Consider the following 17,251-nt stretch of genomic DNA (forward strand, 5'->3'; position numbering starts at 1 on the left):
AATTAAACCACATAACTTTGTTTATAACATTATGCTAATCTCTCTCAAGTTCCCAGACTGTTTATATACATGACAAACATCTTCATCGAACAGTCATACACAAATACAGACCAAAGGTAAGAAGAAGGTAGATATTATGTAATCTTATCAAATGAATTATAAATTCATACTATCACAAATTGTGCAAAAAATCACAGTTTAAACGAATATTAACAATACATACATATATATATATATATATATATATATATATGTATCCTTGCACTTTTTTATATCATCTGGCTTGGTAAAACTTCGATAATCATCTGTGATCTATTCATTATAATATATTTTTTTTATAAATATGAGAAGAATGATATACTAAAGACTTACTAAAAATGTGTCCTTGAACGATTTCTAGAGGCAGGAAATTATCTATGATTCCTAGAATTATGTGTGTGTGTGTGTGTGTGTGTGTGTGTGTTTCTATTATTTCTGTATCATGTCTGAAATGTCTGAAATCAGATTTAGATGTGTTCCTTTAAACTATTTAGTAAATTAACCTTTTGGTTTCTCAAGACCAACAATAAAAACATAGTTGAATATATCCTTATATATCAATTAGAGAATATATCTATTATAATCTTTGTCATGGATCTTAGCACACAAACTGTTAATCTACCTAACGCCATAACTGCAGGAGGAAAAGAACATAAAGAATGAAAAGGTATAGGGGGGTCAATATCCATCCAGTAATCTCACAGCTCCAGAATGAGACAGGAGGTAATATAGACATTGTACAGAGATACCATCAGAGGAAGCCGTCCCTCCTTGTGGTCTGGGGACATAACTTCCATCCCTCTGGTCTGGGGACGGGTCCCTCTTTCTGGTCGGGGACCTCAGCTCCCTCCTCCTTCACTTCCTTCCACGTCGGCGCCCCTTCCTGCTGGGTCCAGCCCCAAGTACAATCTAAGCTTTGTAAAGCTTTGGCTCAACTAAAAGCTCTAAGTTCTTTCCAGCTTGATATCCCTTTCTCTGTGGTTTAAGTTCCATCGAACTTAGAGTTGGGGTAAATGCTTTAGTTTTCGTGATCATCTTGAAAGCAGCTGTAAACTTGACATGAAGGTCCTGTACATCTTGTGGACTGGTCTTTCTATGAGGCAGATCATGAATGACTCTTGACGTTGTCATACAGCAAGTTTGTGCAGGAGGTTCCTGCTGCCGAAGCACCTGCCGCTCTGCTTCCAAGAGCACCAGACAAAAGACCTCATTAAACGCGACTCTGAAGTAATGTCATGAAAAGAGTAAAGAGAAAAACTGCTTCCGTGAAAGAGACAACGAGATCTTTCCAAAGAGCAGATCCTCAGGCAGTTCCTGGAAGGAAGAGACTGAAAAGAATTTTCGTCCCTCTGTGTCCTGGAAGAAACGCTCGCCAACTTTCCTCTTTGGTCACATATCAGGAAAAGTTGGATGAAGCTTTCTGCTTTGTGGTGTTGGAGTCACTACGTCTTGTCAGAGCCTGCAATGGAAATCCTAACTCTTGGTTTTCTATGTTATCCGTCACTGGTCGCGTTACCACAGACACTGATTATGCGACCTCCTCTGTGTAACATGTTGTACATGTTGTTATTCCTTTTATATTCCATAAGGAACTACAACACTGACAAGTTACACGAATTGCTCGAGCCGCTTGGGTGAGAACCTTCAGATCAAGATCTACAGATAATTTCTGTAGAGAGACGACGAAATCAGGGCGTCCAGGCTGGGGTTGTACACAGAGACCAGTGGGGTTGACACCAGTGGGGTTGACACCAGTGGGGTTGACACCAGTGGGGTTGACACCAGTGGCGTTGTTCAGATGACGACTGTAAACATGCAATATCTGAGACCCGAGGTCACACGTTACCCCAGCCAAGTGTTGTGTTACTGCAGAGATCCGTGCGTCTCCGGGTGGACCAAACACACGTCAGTCGGTTATATTAAAAGGTGTTTGTTTACTGTAAGTTAACATCGTTCTGAGAATCGTGGCGAGAGCGAGGGGACGCTCCTGACGAGGATGTCAACCGGGCGGTGTGGAAACACCAGGTGATGGGAGTCTTAGCTGACGTGGTCGCTGACAGGAGTCTAGGAGCTGAGGGAGCTGAGAAGCAGGGGCTTGAGGAGGATCAGGAGGGCATCACTCCTCAGGGTAAAGCTTTATCTTCTCCAGCTTGAAGCTTGTGCTCAGCAGAAGCGGGCTGGACTTACGGAGAGGCCTGTCAAGGAAGAGCAAAACAACTAAGTTAATGTTTGGAATTATGTAAGATGTTGTTTGGTCCAACCGTCTCTCTATCTACCTGTCTCTCTGTCTGTCTTCGATGAATGACCGTCCGGACAGTTGTTCATCTGTTCATTATTCTGAACAATTAAATCTTTTCATCATAATTTCAATAACGACGAAAATTCTGCATAAGAAAGATTGTGAACTGTGACAACATGTGAATAACCTCGCCATCATAGCCGACACTTGTTGATGAAGATGCTGTGTCAAGATAAGGCAGTGTGTCGGGGTCACAAGGGAGAGATAAGAGTCTGATAAGACTAACAACATGAGGATGTTACATTTTTTTTCTCTTTACCCAAGATAAAGGAACGCTTGCTGGGTGACTGTCCTGGTTATTACTTATCATGTTTATTCAAGATAACCAACCCCTTTGTTTTCTAATCAGAAGTCTCATGGCTTCCTAGCTTGCGTCATGACACCCCTCTTCATCATGCAACACATTGATATATACATAGTAAACATAAACAAGGATTCCATGTGAACAAATATCAATTTCCTTTGTTTTACCTGTTTAGCTTTCCGGCTGAGCAAGGTAGCGCCAGGAACAAAAGACTATGCCTTCAGGAAAAACTACTCGCTCACTTCCTTCCTCTGTTCCTTCTTCTGGATAGTAATGATACAAGTGGAGAGGATTTCCAACCCCTTGTCCCCGCCCCTATTATTTGCCTTTTACAACACGCAGGAGGAAGGTGGATAGTACACTAGTGCCTCTGAGCCCAGGGATGGAGGATAGGCAGGGAGAGGCTTGGCTAGGGAGAGGACCTGTCGGGCCGTCCCTGGCCAGACCTGGCTGTAAACAGCAGCAGGTGAGGCTAACTTGGGGAAGGAGGGGGAGTATCCATGCATTAACACCTCCCACCCAGCCATCCCACTCTAGCCTCCTCCACCAAAGTAGTGGGGGAGAGAAGTTCTCCCTCACCCCTCATGCTCACCCATGAGGTCCTCCTTCACTCGAGTGCTTCCCCCTCACCCTTCAGTCAAGTACTTCCTCCTCACCCTACAGTCAAGTGCTTCCTCCTCACCCTACAGTCAAGTGGCTCCCCCTCACCCTAAGCTTCACGGCGTGGGTGCTGCTGCCGGTGGGATGGAGGAGGAGAAGGAGAAGGAAGAGGAGGAGGGGGAGGCATTAATGGGGAGTGGGTGCGGGTGGGGGGTGAGTGATGGTGCAGGTTGTGCGGGGGGAGGGGAGTAATGGCCTCCTTAAATGGCCCTCAACAGGATGTCGCTGCTATGACGCCAGGCCCAGGGGGAGGGAGGCGTGCCCTTGGCTAGGGGGTCCCCCTGCGTGAGGGAGGAAATGTGGGAGGTAAGGAGGGGCACGTTGGGGGGGGGGGGGGTGACTGCCTCTCAGATTAAATAATGGATGAAACTCAAGTCAGGGTTGTCCACGTTTCGAGTTTATTTATAAGAAAAGGTTTTCAACCTTGAAGGAGGAGGAGGAGGAGAATGAGTGGGTGAGCTTGGTTCCCGCCGAGGTACACCACGTCTCCAGGGATGGCGCTGCAAAGTTATCATGCTGGAGCACGACTGTACGACTCTTGAGCACGACGGTACGACCGTTGGGTATGGTGGCCTGACCTTTGACCTGACCTGCAGTGTTAGGTCTGGCCATCATACCCAGCCAGTGATCGAAGCACCATACTCGAGGGTCTGTATCTAGTAAACTAGTTACTGTAGGCCAGTCATACAGGGTGACGCACTACATTCTATGCAACATGTATAATGTCTACCATCCCAGGACCGGAGACGGGACACGTGATATTGCCCAAGTGTCCCAGACGTGTGGGAAGCTCGGAGCTGAGAATCCTCCCCTCCTGTATCATCACCTCTGAAAGCAGGGACTGAGGAAGGAGCCAAGCGAAGATTTTTCCTTTGTTTCTGACGCTGCGTCGCTGAGGTAGGCAAGGCAAGCAAGTATGTATATATGATTTAGAAAATACAGATATAAAATGTGTTTAGCAACACTCGAGGAAGACTAGAGAAACTTACTTAATGATTCTCGACATTTTGTGGTACCAGGTCGAGGTGTTGGGGGTGAGGGTGAGGTCCAGCTCGTAGGTGTTGGGCATGGTGGGGTCGAGGACCACCGTGGCCAGACGCTGGTCCTGCTGACCGTCGTAGTAATGGACGTGTAGCACGCCGCCCCTGAGGGTGACCGGAGTTAGTTCACAGATCCACGAGGAAGGCAACACGACACATGCATACTGATAGTTACAGTAATGACGGATAACAAGCAAATATAGAGTAAGGGATGTGTCATTCTATACATATATATATCCTCTCATGTATTCATCTATCTGTATTTATATAGACAGTTTGACAGAAAGATAGACGGTTCATAGTTTGAGGAAGTCGTAACCTGAACTGTAGTTAGAGATGACCTACCTTAACCCACAGGGCTCAGAGTCAGCCAGGCGGAGGACCTGCGCCGTGACCCCGTCTATGAGTCTGGGAGGGAAGATGACCTGACCACAGCCCAGGGCGTCGGCCCGGCTCGTGACCTCTTGGGTCAACTGCTGCACAAGGCTGACCCGGGCTGCCGCCTCGCCCTCCACCTCCAACACCTCGATGTCTGTCACGCAGGGAGAGAGATGTCTCATTAATTATGACGACCCTTGAGTACGACCATACCATCCTTGGACACGGAGGTACGACCCTTGGCCACCAGACCCAAGGGTCGTACCGTCGTGCTCGAGGGTGACATCCTAATACTTGAGGAAGTTCAGGACATGTTCTGGGGAATGAGTAAGTAAAGACAATACCACCATAAACAAAAACATTCTCATTTTGATTATTATAAAGATAACAACACAAAACCATACAAAGACCAGATCACACGAGCAACCCACGTGACAGCGAGTGTAAAGAGACATCAGAACAGGATATCAAGGTAGGATAACACCTGGCACACCATCCATGGTATAGCACCTGGCACACCATCCATGGTATAGCACCTGGCACACCATCCATGGTATCGCACCTGGCACACCATCCATGGTATAGCACTTGGCACACCATCCATGGTATAGCACCTGGCACACCATCCATGGTATAGCACCTGGCACACCATCCATGGTATAGCACCTGGCACACCATCCATGGTATAGCACCTGGCACACCATCCATGGTATAGCACCTGGCACACCATCCATGGTATAGCACCTGGTATACCAACCATGGTATAGCACTAGGCACACCATCCATGGTATAGCACCTGGCACACCATCCATGGCATAGCACCTGGCACACCATCCATGGTATAGCACCTCCTATATCGACAGTCCTGCAGACGTCTGTAGGAACATAGATGATTGATGAACTTTATGATCATTAATTAATGAAGAACAACAAAACCCAGGATGAATAAAATATACTGATAAAAACAGATGTATGATGTAAAGTTGCCAATGTTCTCCAGCTTCGAGTTTATATCCTGGGAGAGAGAGAGAGAGAGAGAGAGAGAGAGAGAGAGAGAGAGAGAGAGAGAGAGAGAGAGAGAGAGAGAGAGAGAGAGAGAGAGAGAGAGAGAGAGAATGTCTGCTTTCATTTGGCCTGAAGGAAATTCCAGACCCACACACACACACCCCGCTCTTCACCCTTCCCTTCTCTTCCTTCTGTTCCACGTGAAACTACGGAAATGTAACCCTTCTCCCCTGTCACGGGGGGGGGGGGGGGGGTGACGTCATAACAGCGTCACCAGTTAGCTGTGTGACGGGTCAAGCAAGAGGTACCAGACAGTGTCATACCACAGGCATATCTTAAGGTCGAGTTACTCCTGAAAATTAATACAATTACGACCAAATCCCGTTACAATTACGGCAGTTTGAAATAGTCATTGGGCAATCAGCCTATTCATCAATAGCAATTGGAGCGTTAACAACCATCATGTGTTTCTATGTCATTCTATATTGTTTGTATATCTATGCTGAAGCTGGTCCAACTGTGGAGAGGTTGTACATATAGTTATGGTAGAACATGTGGGCCGGGTGGAAGCAAGGGTTTGTTACAGTAAACTGTAGCTAGATGTAGGCTGCCACCACCATCACCACCACCACCACCACCACCACCACTGCGAACACTAGTTAGAGAGAGTGAGTTAAGAGTTAACTTGAGATCAAATGAAAGTTTTAAATCGTCGTTCGGGACAATCCATAGTTTACCTCACCAAAATAAATGAACATTTCCTTAATAATCAACAAAATGTTAACCTTATTTAACAATCAAGAAAATGTTAACTCTATGTAACAATCAACAAAATATTCTATTTATTTTTGTTGTTTTGTCGTCAACAGAAACATTATGGAACTCGTTGTGTAAGTAGTTCCCCACACATCTATACCTCCTCCTGCTCCTCCTCCTGCTCCTCCTCCTGCTCCTGCTCCCCCTCCTCCTGCTCCTCCTCCTCCTCCTGCTCCTGCTCCTCCTCCTGCTCCTGCTCCTGCTCCACACATACCCACTCTTAGTCCCTCAGCCTCACTAACGACTCGTCAGCTAACAACTCAGTCTTCATCAGCTGGCACAAAAGTGTTAGACTGTCTCCTGCCTTGGCCACAATATTCCCTCCCTTGGCCACAATATTCCCTCCCTTGGCCACAATATTCCCTCCCTTGGCCACAATATTCCCTCCCTTGGCCACAATATTCTCTGATTTCTTCCTCGTCTACAAAATCTCGAGTAATTAGCTGTAATCCTCCACGGTGAAGCTTGTGCTAATGATTCAATTACGTCAGAGCAAGAAGTGTCGACCCTGTAATGAGGGCCAGTTGGTCTTAGGGTCTGGTGTTTAGGGTCATTCAGGGCTGGGCTAAGAAGTCGTCAGGGAATAACTCAAACATTTACTCTTGCAACAATTTTAAAATGTCTCACGTGATAATGATCCAGGAAAAGTAACTCCCTAACTATAATCATCGCCATAATTGTATAAATTTCTTATGATATCAAAATCCTTCTCTTTCGCAATCTAGATTCAAATTCCTTTGAGTTCTTTGTCTAAAAACAACCTCTCTAAACCATATTCTGGTTTGTATATTGTGGACCAAAAGACATATCACATTATGAACGAGATATTTTGTAATTTTCTCTTCGATGGTGTGCAGTACTGTTGTAGGTTTAGTGTTATGTGATACTGTTATGTGATAACATTGTTTACTTGGGTTTATGATGAAAATGATTGATAGATAATTGGTGATAATTGGTGTTTGAATTACATGTGTAGTTCCTAGCTCTCTGGGGCATGACCCAGCTCTCTGGGACGTGAACCAGCTCTTTAGAGCGTGACCCAGCTCTCTGGGGAGTGAACCAGCTCTTTGGGGCGTGACCCAACTCTCTGGGGAGTGAGCCAGCTCTTTGGGGCGTGACCCAGCTCTCTGGGGAGTGAACCAGCTCTTTGGGGCGTGACCCAGCTCTCTGGGGTGTGACCCAGAAGTGTGGGGAGGTGACGTAGGTCTCTGGGGCGTGACCCAGCAATGTGGGGGCGTGATCCAACTCTCTGGGGGCGTGACCTTGCTGTCTGGGAGAGTGCCCCAGCTCTCTTGGGTGTGTCCTAGTTTTCTGGGGGCGTGTCCTAGTTCTCTGGGGCGTCAATAATCCCAGCATGTGACCAGCGCTACCTGCTGCTACCACGAACTACTGGTAAACACACGACGGTACGACCCTTGAGCACGACGGTACGACCCTTGAGCACGACGGTACGACCCTTGGGAGTGATGGCCTGGCCTTTGACCTGACCTTTGACCTAAAACTGTTCCAAGTTAAACATACGTAGAGATAATTTTAAGAGCCAACACTACTTTGGTTATATATATATATATATATATATATATATATATATATATATATATATATATATATATATATAAAACACATGAAGGTAGCGGGTGGCTGTGGGCGGCTGTGGGCGGCTGTGGGCGGCTGAGCGGGGAACTTGCCGCCCCAGGAAGTGGGTCAGCTGATACCGCCCTGGTGGGGGGGTGGGGAGTAGTGTGTCCTGGGGTGGGGAGTCCTGGAGAGGCTCCTTGTCCTGGGAGGGGGGGGGGGGGGGGGGGGGGGGGGGGAGGGGGGAGGGGGGGGGGGGAGGGGGAGGGGAGGGGGGGAGGGGGGGGGTGTTCAGAGCGGGGTTCCCTGGGAGGGGGTGTGGTGTCCTTGATTGTGGTGGGGGGGGTTGTGGGGTTCAGTCTCCAGCCAGCTGACTGGCCAAAGCTAGTTGTAGGTACTCGTAGGTAGGGAGGGAGGGAGTTAGGGAGGTAGTTGGTCAATTAGGTAGATAGGTAGGGAGGTAGTCAGGTAGTTAGGAAGGTACATAGGTAAGTATGGAGGTAAGTGGGTTGGCATATGAGTAGGTTGATAGGTAGGTAGGCAGGTATGTAGGTAGGTAAGGAGATAGGTAGATAGATAGGAAGGTAGGGAGGCAGGTAAGAAGGTAGGAGGATTGGTAGATATTTAGGTAGGTAGATAGATAGGTAGGAAAGTAGATGGGTAAGTAGGAGGGTAAGTAGGGAAGGAGGTATATAGGTAGGTAGATAAGTTTGTATGTATGTAGGTAGACAGGTAGACAGGTAGGTTAGTAAGTAGATACTCACCTACTCCCCCAGCTAACATCATGTCATCAACATAACTTCAATACAATATTTCATGACAGAATTACCCAGGTGGTCCACAATGTCAGGTGGTCTGTGTCAGGTGGTCCACAATGTCAGGTGGTCCACTCTGTCAGGTGGTCTGTGTCAGGTGGTCCACACTCTCAGGTGGTCCACACTGTTGACTTGTCAATATACTTTACTTTCATCCAATCAGCAACACTTTCCAATCTCTAGACTTGACTGCGTCAATTTCCTTTCATCCAATCAGCTACAATTTTCACCTCAGGCTCATCACCTTCCAGAACATTCATCAGAATTAATCATAACATTTTTATAAAACTCAACAAAACTGACTTTTACATATAAATATCAATAAATTCCACTCAAATCGACATTGAGATCCAAGGGGGCAAGAGAGGCGTAACCCTGGCACAGCTCACGTAATTGAACGTGCACGTAAGAACGGTATTGCAACGCTTGCGCTATGGCCTTATGAGCCTTACGGTGGGGTTCCCTCTGGGGTCAGTAACCTTCTCTGGGGGTGGGTGAAGATAGTGAACATGGCGCCTGCAGCTGAATTCTGATATGTATATATGTATGTATGTATGTATGCATGTATGTATGTATGTATGTATTTATGTATGTATTTATGTATGTATGCTTATGTATGTATGTATGCATGAACTAATGATCTCTATGAATAACAAAAAACCTGTAGAACTTTTGAGAGTGACCTCACACGAAATAAAACTAAATCTACGAACTTATTGAACCAGATGTACTGTATGTGTGTGTGTGTGTGTGTGTGTGTGTGTGTGTGTGTGTGTGTGTGTGTGTGTGTGTGTGTGTTACAGGGAGACAGTTGTACACTCATGTTACCCCGTCTCTTAATACTGTATATATGTACCATATCTTTAGTTCTTATGTACGTACACACACACACACACACACACAGCTTAAGCCAAGTACCAAATCAGCGACCAGCCTCGAGGGGAGGATGAACACCTGGGGTGGGTGGAGGCCGACAGCCATAACAAGGATTCGAACCCAGCTGTACGTGTTGTACGTGGCTCTGAGGCCAGCTGTACGTGTTGTACGTGGCTCTGAGGCCAGCTGTACGTGTTGTACGTGGCTCTGAGGCCAGCTGTACGTGTTGTACGTGGCTCTGAGGCCAGCTGTACGTGTTGTACGTGGCTCTGAGGCCAGCTGTACGTGTTGTACGTGGCTCTGAGGCCAGCTGTACGTGTTGTACGTGGCTCTGAGGCCAGCTGTACGTGTTGTACGTGGCTCTGAGGCCAGCTGTACGTGTGTGTGTCCGTTAATTCTTAACAAGGTGAAGTAAACAAGGCTAACCTATCTCCCTTGACGTCACAGCTTATAGATAATGATGATTATATATTACTCAAGTGATCATATATTACTCAAATGATCATATATTACTCAAGTGATCATATATTACTCAAATGATCATATATTACTCAAGTGATCATATATTACTCAAATGATCATATATTACTCAAGTGATCATATATTACTCAAGTGATCATATATTACTCAAATGATCATATATTACTCAAGTGATCATATATTACTCAAACGATCATATATTACTCAAATGATCATATTACCAATATATTTACTCAAATGATCATATATTACTCAAATGATCATATATTACTCAAATGATCATATATTACTCAAGTGATCATATATTACTCAAATGATCATATATTACTCAAATGATCATATATTACTCAAATGATCATATATTACTCAAGTGATCATATATTACTCAAGTGATCATATATTACTCAAATGATCATATATTACTCAAGTGATCATATATTACTCAAATGATCATATATTACTCAAGTGATCATATATTACTCAAATGATCATATATTACTCAAGTGATCATATATTACTCAAATGATCATATATTACTCAAATGATCATATATTACTCAGGTGATCATATATTACTCAAATGATCACATATTACTCAAGTGATCATATATTACTCAAATGATCATAAATTACTCAAGTGATCATATATTACTCAAATGATCATATATTACTCAAATGATCATATATTACTCAGGTGATCATATATTACTCAAATGATCACATATTACTCAAGTGATCATATATTACTCAAATGATCATAAATTACTCAAGTGATCATATATTACTCAAATGATCATATATTACTCAAATGATCATATATTACTCAAATGATCACATATTACTCAAGTGATCATATATTACTCAAATGATCATAAATTACTCAAGTGATCATATATTACTCAAATGATCATATATTACTCAAATGATCATATATTGATCACCTATCATTTACCCGGTATGACCACGAGCGGTGTATCTCGGACACATACACACACACACACACACACACACACACACACACACACACACACACACACACCTTCTCTTCCTCCCACGTACAATAACAGACACTACCCCCCCCCCCCCCCCCCCCCCACCTCCCACCTACCCTGGTGGGCCACGACCGCTGCCTCAAGTGTCAGCAGGTAACCCTCATCTCTACTCCCAAAGCTCCTCACCTCCTCTCCTCTTCTTATTCTTACTCCTCCTCCTCCTCCTCCTCCTCCTCCTCCTCTTCGTTCACGACCCCTTCCCCGTACTTCTACCTCCACTGCCCTCCTCCCCCTCCAGGCAACGTCCCCCCACGGGAGGGGAAAAAGAACCCCCCCCCCCCCCACCTCCTGGCCTTGACAAAGCTCAACATTCAGTTCCTTTAAATCGTCAAGTTTCCTCTTGTGTGCACGTCACATCTGGCGTCGTCGTCATGGTAGACGCAACCAACTCTCCTTGATACGTTTACGATAAGGAATTGACGTGTGGACGTACGCATGCGTCGTCATGACCGGACGTGCGACCACCAGCGTAATGTTTGGGATCTTGACCTCCCAGGGTCGGTTCATGAGGACGCCATACGTCTCATGGGACATGGCGCGTCGGGATCATGGTCGTCGTCGTACTGACGTGGTTCTCAGCGATCTGACGAAGGGCGTCCCGAGGTCTACAGAACTCTGGCTCCATCCCAGCAGGGGACGCCGACGTACACGAGTGCCAAGGGCGGCAGTGAGGATCAGGGTGACGCCCTTTGAGCCAAGCTTCCACATCTGCCTACACGACTGTCTGACCCTGACTCATGCCTATCCTCACGCCATGGCTCATGCCTATCCTAACACCATGGCTCATGCCTATCCTCACGCCTATCCTCACACGTTGGCTCACACTATCCTCACATCCGCCGACCGGACAGAAGCCCGGAGTCATTTTCCGCAGCGTTTCCTGCCTGCAGTACTGACTGACCTTGGACGGTAATAAGATAAAAAGTACATAAACATGACATCCAGATCCTTAATGGCCCAACTCCTCCTCAGTTGGGATGTTGTCCCTCAGTGTGGCGCGGGTTGATGGATAGAACGATCCTTATCACAAGCTGATGGATGGCGCGATCTTTATCTTGCATGTTCTCACACCATTGTCTGTCTCCCTGGCTGTATGCAAATGCTTCCTGGAGACTGAGGGATGCGACTGCGTGTCCCACAGTGGCTGGCTGGCTGTCATGCACCAAGCGTAGAGGATCTAGGATCGACAGGATGAGGCCTGAGGTCTGGGGATGCTAGGACTCACAGGACCTGGCGTGGGACACAAGAGGACCCGAGGACATATGGTTCACTGAGGAGCTAGGCCAACCAGAGGAAGACAACTGTAAATAATTACAAGTGTACCTCTCTCTCTCTCTCTCTCTCTCTCTCTCTCTCTCTCTCTCTCTCTCTCTCTCTCTCTCTCTCTCTCTTGTAGCTGATTTTGGCGTGACAGATCCAGCAGCAGGAGACGCCAGCAGCGGGGGACGCCAGGGACGAGGTACGCTCGGCCACAACCTAGGAATACCTCAGTATCTTCTATATTTACTCCAGTATCGTTCGTGCCAATCCGGATTCACCAACATTTACGGAGTCGCTGGCGAACGCCCTGGTACAGACGCTTAACTGAGCAAAGTGAGCATCGCCCTTGCTCTGGGACACCATAGGTGTCATTCCTGTTTAACGTCCTGTTGTTCTGTACGTCCCTGTGCCAGGGCTTGGGATGTGGGAAAGTCCAGGGCAGATCTAGAGCCAGCAGGGTATTGAATACGAGAGAGAGAGAGAGAGAGAGAGAGAGAGAGAGAGAGAGAGAGAGAGAGAGAGAGAGAGAGAGAGAGAGAGAGAGAGAGAGACGTACCCAAGGTCACAGCATCAGTTTAGGAACCAAGAATAACATAATGAATCAACATATGAACGTTTAGACTTGAGAAATGTTATGGCTGCTGTCTGGCATCATTATGTTGGGGGACCAGTTGTCGTGTCTCTCGTTTTCTTGCTCTACACACACACACACACACACACACACACACACACACACACACACACACACATAGCCAGGATCCCCATACACATCTATTATCTACATGTGCCCATTTATCTCTTCTCTCCGTATATGCCTCCCCTATTTACATTTACATACATCCTGTACTTCCCCAGACACCTCTCCCATAACACATACAACCAACACCTCCCCATGACACTTACAACCAGCGCCTACCTCCCCATACATACGCCTCCCTCACTCCTCACACGTACCCCCATACTCGCATGGTGCCTCCCGGAAGACCCATAAACACAGAGGGGCGAGGCTCCGCACTGACTAGGCCAGGAAGGAATAGAGGACATTTGGCTCTGGCACCAGCAGGGTCACGATGCGCTACCCTGGCACTGTGCCACCTCACGTCACGACGGGCGAGGTCCAGGCTGGGGAGGGGGGTTAATCGGGATGGGGTGCCGGAGGGAGGGAGCTTAATGGTGTAGGTGGGGAGAAGGGCGAATATTTCCGTGGACAGCTGGGGAGATTAGAGTTTAAGGCCATTATGTGGCGTAAGAATATTGATCATCCGTGATAAGTAAACACACAGACACAGTGATATTACATGCACATAATATGATATCTAAATATATTGAGAGAGAGAGAGAGAGAGAGAGAGAGAGAGAGAGAGAGAGAGAGAGAGAGAGAGAGAGAGAGAGAGAGAGAGAGAGAGAGAGAGAGAGAGAGAGAGAGAGAGAGAGAGAGAGAGAGAGAGAGATTTCTCCCACACAGTAATGGTTAATGTGTCAGTTTATGTGCGTGTATACAAGAGTCAGATTGTGGCACAGGTGGTGTCAAGTGCCAAACATAATGGCACAGGTGGTGTCAAGTGTCAGACATGATGGCACAGGTGGTGTCAAGTGTCAGACATGATGGCACAGGTGGTGTCAAGTGTCAGACATGATGGCACAGGTGGTGTCAAGCGTCAGAGGTGATACAGCAGCTGATGTCAATTACAGACGTGGCAGGTGGCAGCGGCCATTGTGGTCTCAAGTGGCTTCCACCACTAGTGCCTATGCCACCTACAATCCCTCAGCAGCACCTATCACCTACACACCTCACCCATGTCCCCTACCATCACCTACACACCTCACCCATGTCCCCTACCATCACCCACACACCCCACCCATGTCCCCTACCATCACCCACACACCTCACCCATGTCCCACACCATTACCCACACACCTCACCCATGTCCCCTACCATCACCCACACACCTCACCCATGTCCCCTACCATTACCCACACACCTCACCCACGTCCCCCTACCATTACCCACACACCTCACCCACGTCCCGTACGTTCCCAGCTGAAGCTTACCCAGTGGAAACTCTCCCATGTTCCCCTCAGCCAAGGTCGGCAACATGCATGACACCGTCATTCCTTGTGTCATTATTCTGTGTTTACAATGAACCTGTGTGAGGCAAGTGCTCGCTCCTGGTTGACCTGGGATACATACGAGGCCCCGAAATCTTTCCTCGTTCGTCATCGTCTTGGTCCACCTTGTTCTTGTGTTATGTCAACACAGGTGAAGGTGATGCGTCTTGTTGCCCTCACTGTTTCTTGGTTCTAGGTACTCCCCCTTCCCCCTGGGCTACCTCCTCCCCCTTCCCCCTGGGCTACCTCCTCCCCCTTCCCCCTGGGCTACCTCCTCCCCCTGGGTCTCCTTCTCGGTCGATATATATACTCGGGGCTTCCTACTCGATAGATAGGTTTCATTAGGGGCTTCTTCCTCGATAGATGTATTTCATATTAATACAAAGCTTCTCATCAAATGTTTTTTAAAGGGTATTATTCATAGTCTTTTAAATTCAAGCTTATCCACCTTGATGATTCACTTAACTGTTATCCTCTGCATTACATTACATCAACATCTCACATACACACTTGGGCTGCTGTTCCCACTCGTTGACCTTGGGTGACCTCTGACCCATGTCTAGCTTCCCAGAAGGAAATGGATACAATGATAACATGATACGTCTGTTTGACCCCTTGAATACGACGGCACAACCAGCGGGTGTGATGGCCTGGTCTTTGACCTGACCCATGACAAAGGTCATGCCCTTCAGCTCACAAGGCCAACACCTGCTCAGACTAATTAAGTAATGAGTAACATTATTCCCCCATGCAACATGGTGACGTGTGTGACAACATGAGAACCTGATGACGGACTGAGGCAGACGCTCGTGTCTTCACTACATCAGCCAAGTGAAAGTAAAGTGCCAGTAAGGGTCTCTGAACTCTGCAGGTGCAGGAGAGTCACTGTGACTCTACGTAGCCCTCCATGACTGACTCAAAGTTCTCAGAATTATAAGTGGGTCTTGAGTTTGCTGTGTTGTATGTTGTGGAGAGAGATAGAAGAGGGGGGTCGTGCCTTATGGTGATGTATGATGTTGGAAACAGTAGATTATACACTAATGTAAACAGTAAGTGTAGGATCATACACTATTGTATAAAGTAGGTGTGAGATCATACACCATTGTATACAGTAGGTGTGAGATCATACACTATTGAAGTACGTGGGAGATACTATGTTTATAATGACTCACCATCAATGTTGTCCAGAGGACCCAACACATCGTAGAGGTTTGGCCTCATAACCTCGACCCTCTCCATCTCTTCGTCTCTCGTCTCTTGCTACAGCTTCAGAGAGATCGAGACAGTACCTGTCTTCACGTCCCCTTGCCTCTTCTTCAACAATGGTTGGGTAATTACCGTTCTCCTTATAGGAGTAACAGCTCTATGATCATTCCAGCTCGACTTACGATGAAGTGTGCTAAACTCTGGCGTGGTCGGGGCGAGGAGGGAGAGGTCTTCAACGCGACGTCGACTCACGGAAGACACAGAGGACGGACGTTGTGGGTGTCTGACGGAGGAGGAGCAGCCCTGCTGGTGCACTTGCGTCGTCCTGTCGTGACCAGATCTCGTCGGACACTGAGCGGCGCGGCCTTGGCAACGGTGGCGCTGAGCCCCTGGCTGGCTAGTGTCAGGGCCCGGGGGGGAGGGACCCCCCCGCCTGCGCGTGGGCACGGTAATGCGCGCGCGCGCGCTGTTGCCGAGCAGTGATAAGTCCGTCCTGAGTGTCATTACTTCAAGCCCTACCCACGTACACGAGGTGTCTTGGCCAGGTTACAAACCCATGTCTTTCCTCCCCTCTCAACCACCTCCCCACCCCACCAGACCCGGGAGCCAACACTGGGCAGGCAACCTCACATGGGGTGCCACAGTAACCGTCTGGCTATGGTGACCTCACCTCTGAACCCCATGGCATCAGTACCGTAGGTTCCAACCTCACATGGATGAGGTCGTGACAACCTCACTTACGACTTGATCATGTAAACTGTTGGACAACCTCGTGGGGTTGGTGCAACGGCTGTCTGAACACATAGAAGGTCAACTGTCATAGAAAAATTATTACTAGAACAATTAGCTATTTCTTCTCCTTCTTCCTCTTCTTCTCCTTCTTCTTCTTCTTCTTCTTCTTCTTCTTCTTCTTCTTCTTCTTCTTCTTCTTCTTCTTCTTAAATAAGATATGAAAATCATCTGATGCTAATTGAAGTCTAATTACCATACACTAATTAGGGATAGCAATCACAGAATAGACTCACTGTGAGGGAAAAGCTTTTGAAATGAAGGGATAAGCTTGATAAGCTAACAATGCAATTAAGGGGTCAATTGATAGCTTACTATCAACACAAGGGATGTGATTCATAAGCTTAACACCAGAGCAATCAAGGAATAAGCTTTTCAGCTTAACACCAACATAGAGAACAAGCTTGGTAATATAACCATCAGCATAATCAAGGGATCAATCATTAAGCTTAACCTCGACGAAGACATTCATTGCACGTCCGGAAGAAACGTAAATTGGGAAATGGAGTTCAGTAGGGGGTTGGAACATGAGTACATCAGTGTAGCTAG

General features: G+C 47.0%; 1 protein-coding gene across 1 annotated transcript; it reads right to left on the bottom strand.

The window, feature by feature from the left end:
• Positions 1–429: 429 nt before the first annotated feature.
• LOC139753151 (protein charybde-like) lies at positions 430–16,279 on the bottom strand. Its single transcript, XM_071669323.1, has 4 exons — positions 15,880–16,279; positions 4,688–4,874; positions 4,292–4,447; positions 430–2,234 (listed from the first exon to the last, which is right to left on the bottom strand). The coding sequence occupies exons 1-4, from the start codon at positions 15,944–15,946 to the stop codon at positions 2,156–2,158; spliced, it is 489 nt and encodes a 162-aa protein (XP_071525424.1). The 5' UTR covers positions 15,947–16,279; the 3' UTR covers positions 430–2,155.
• Between the last annotated feature and the right edge of the window lie 972 nt (positions 16,280–17,251).

Source organism: Panulirus ornatus, chromosome 14 (assembly GCF_036320965.1).
Source record: "Panulirus ornatus isolate Po-2019 chromosome 14, ASM3632096v1, whole genome shotgun sequence".
NCBI classification, from domain to species: Eukaryota; Metazoa; Arthropoda; class Malacostraca; order Decapoda; family Palinuridae; genus Panulirus; species Panulirus ornatus.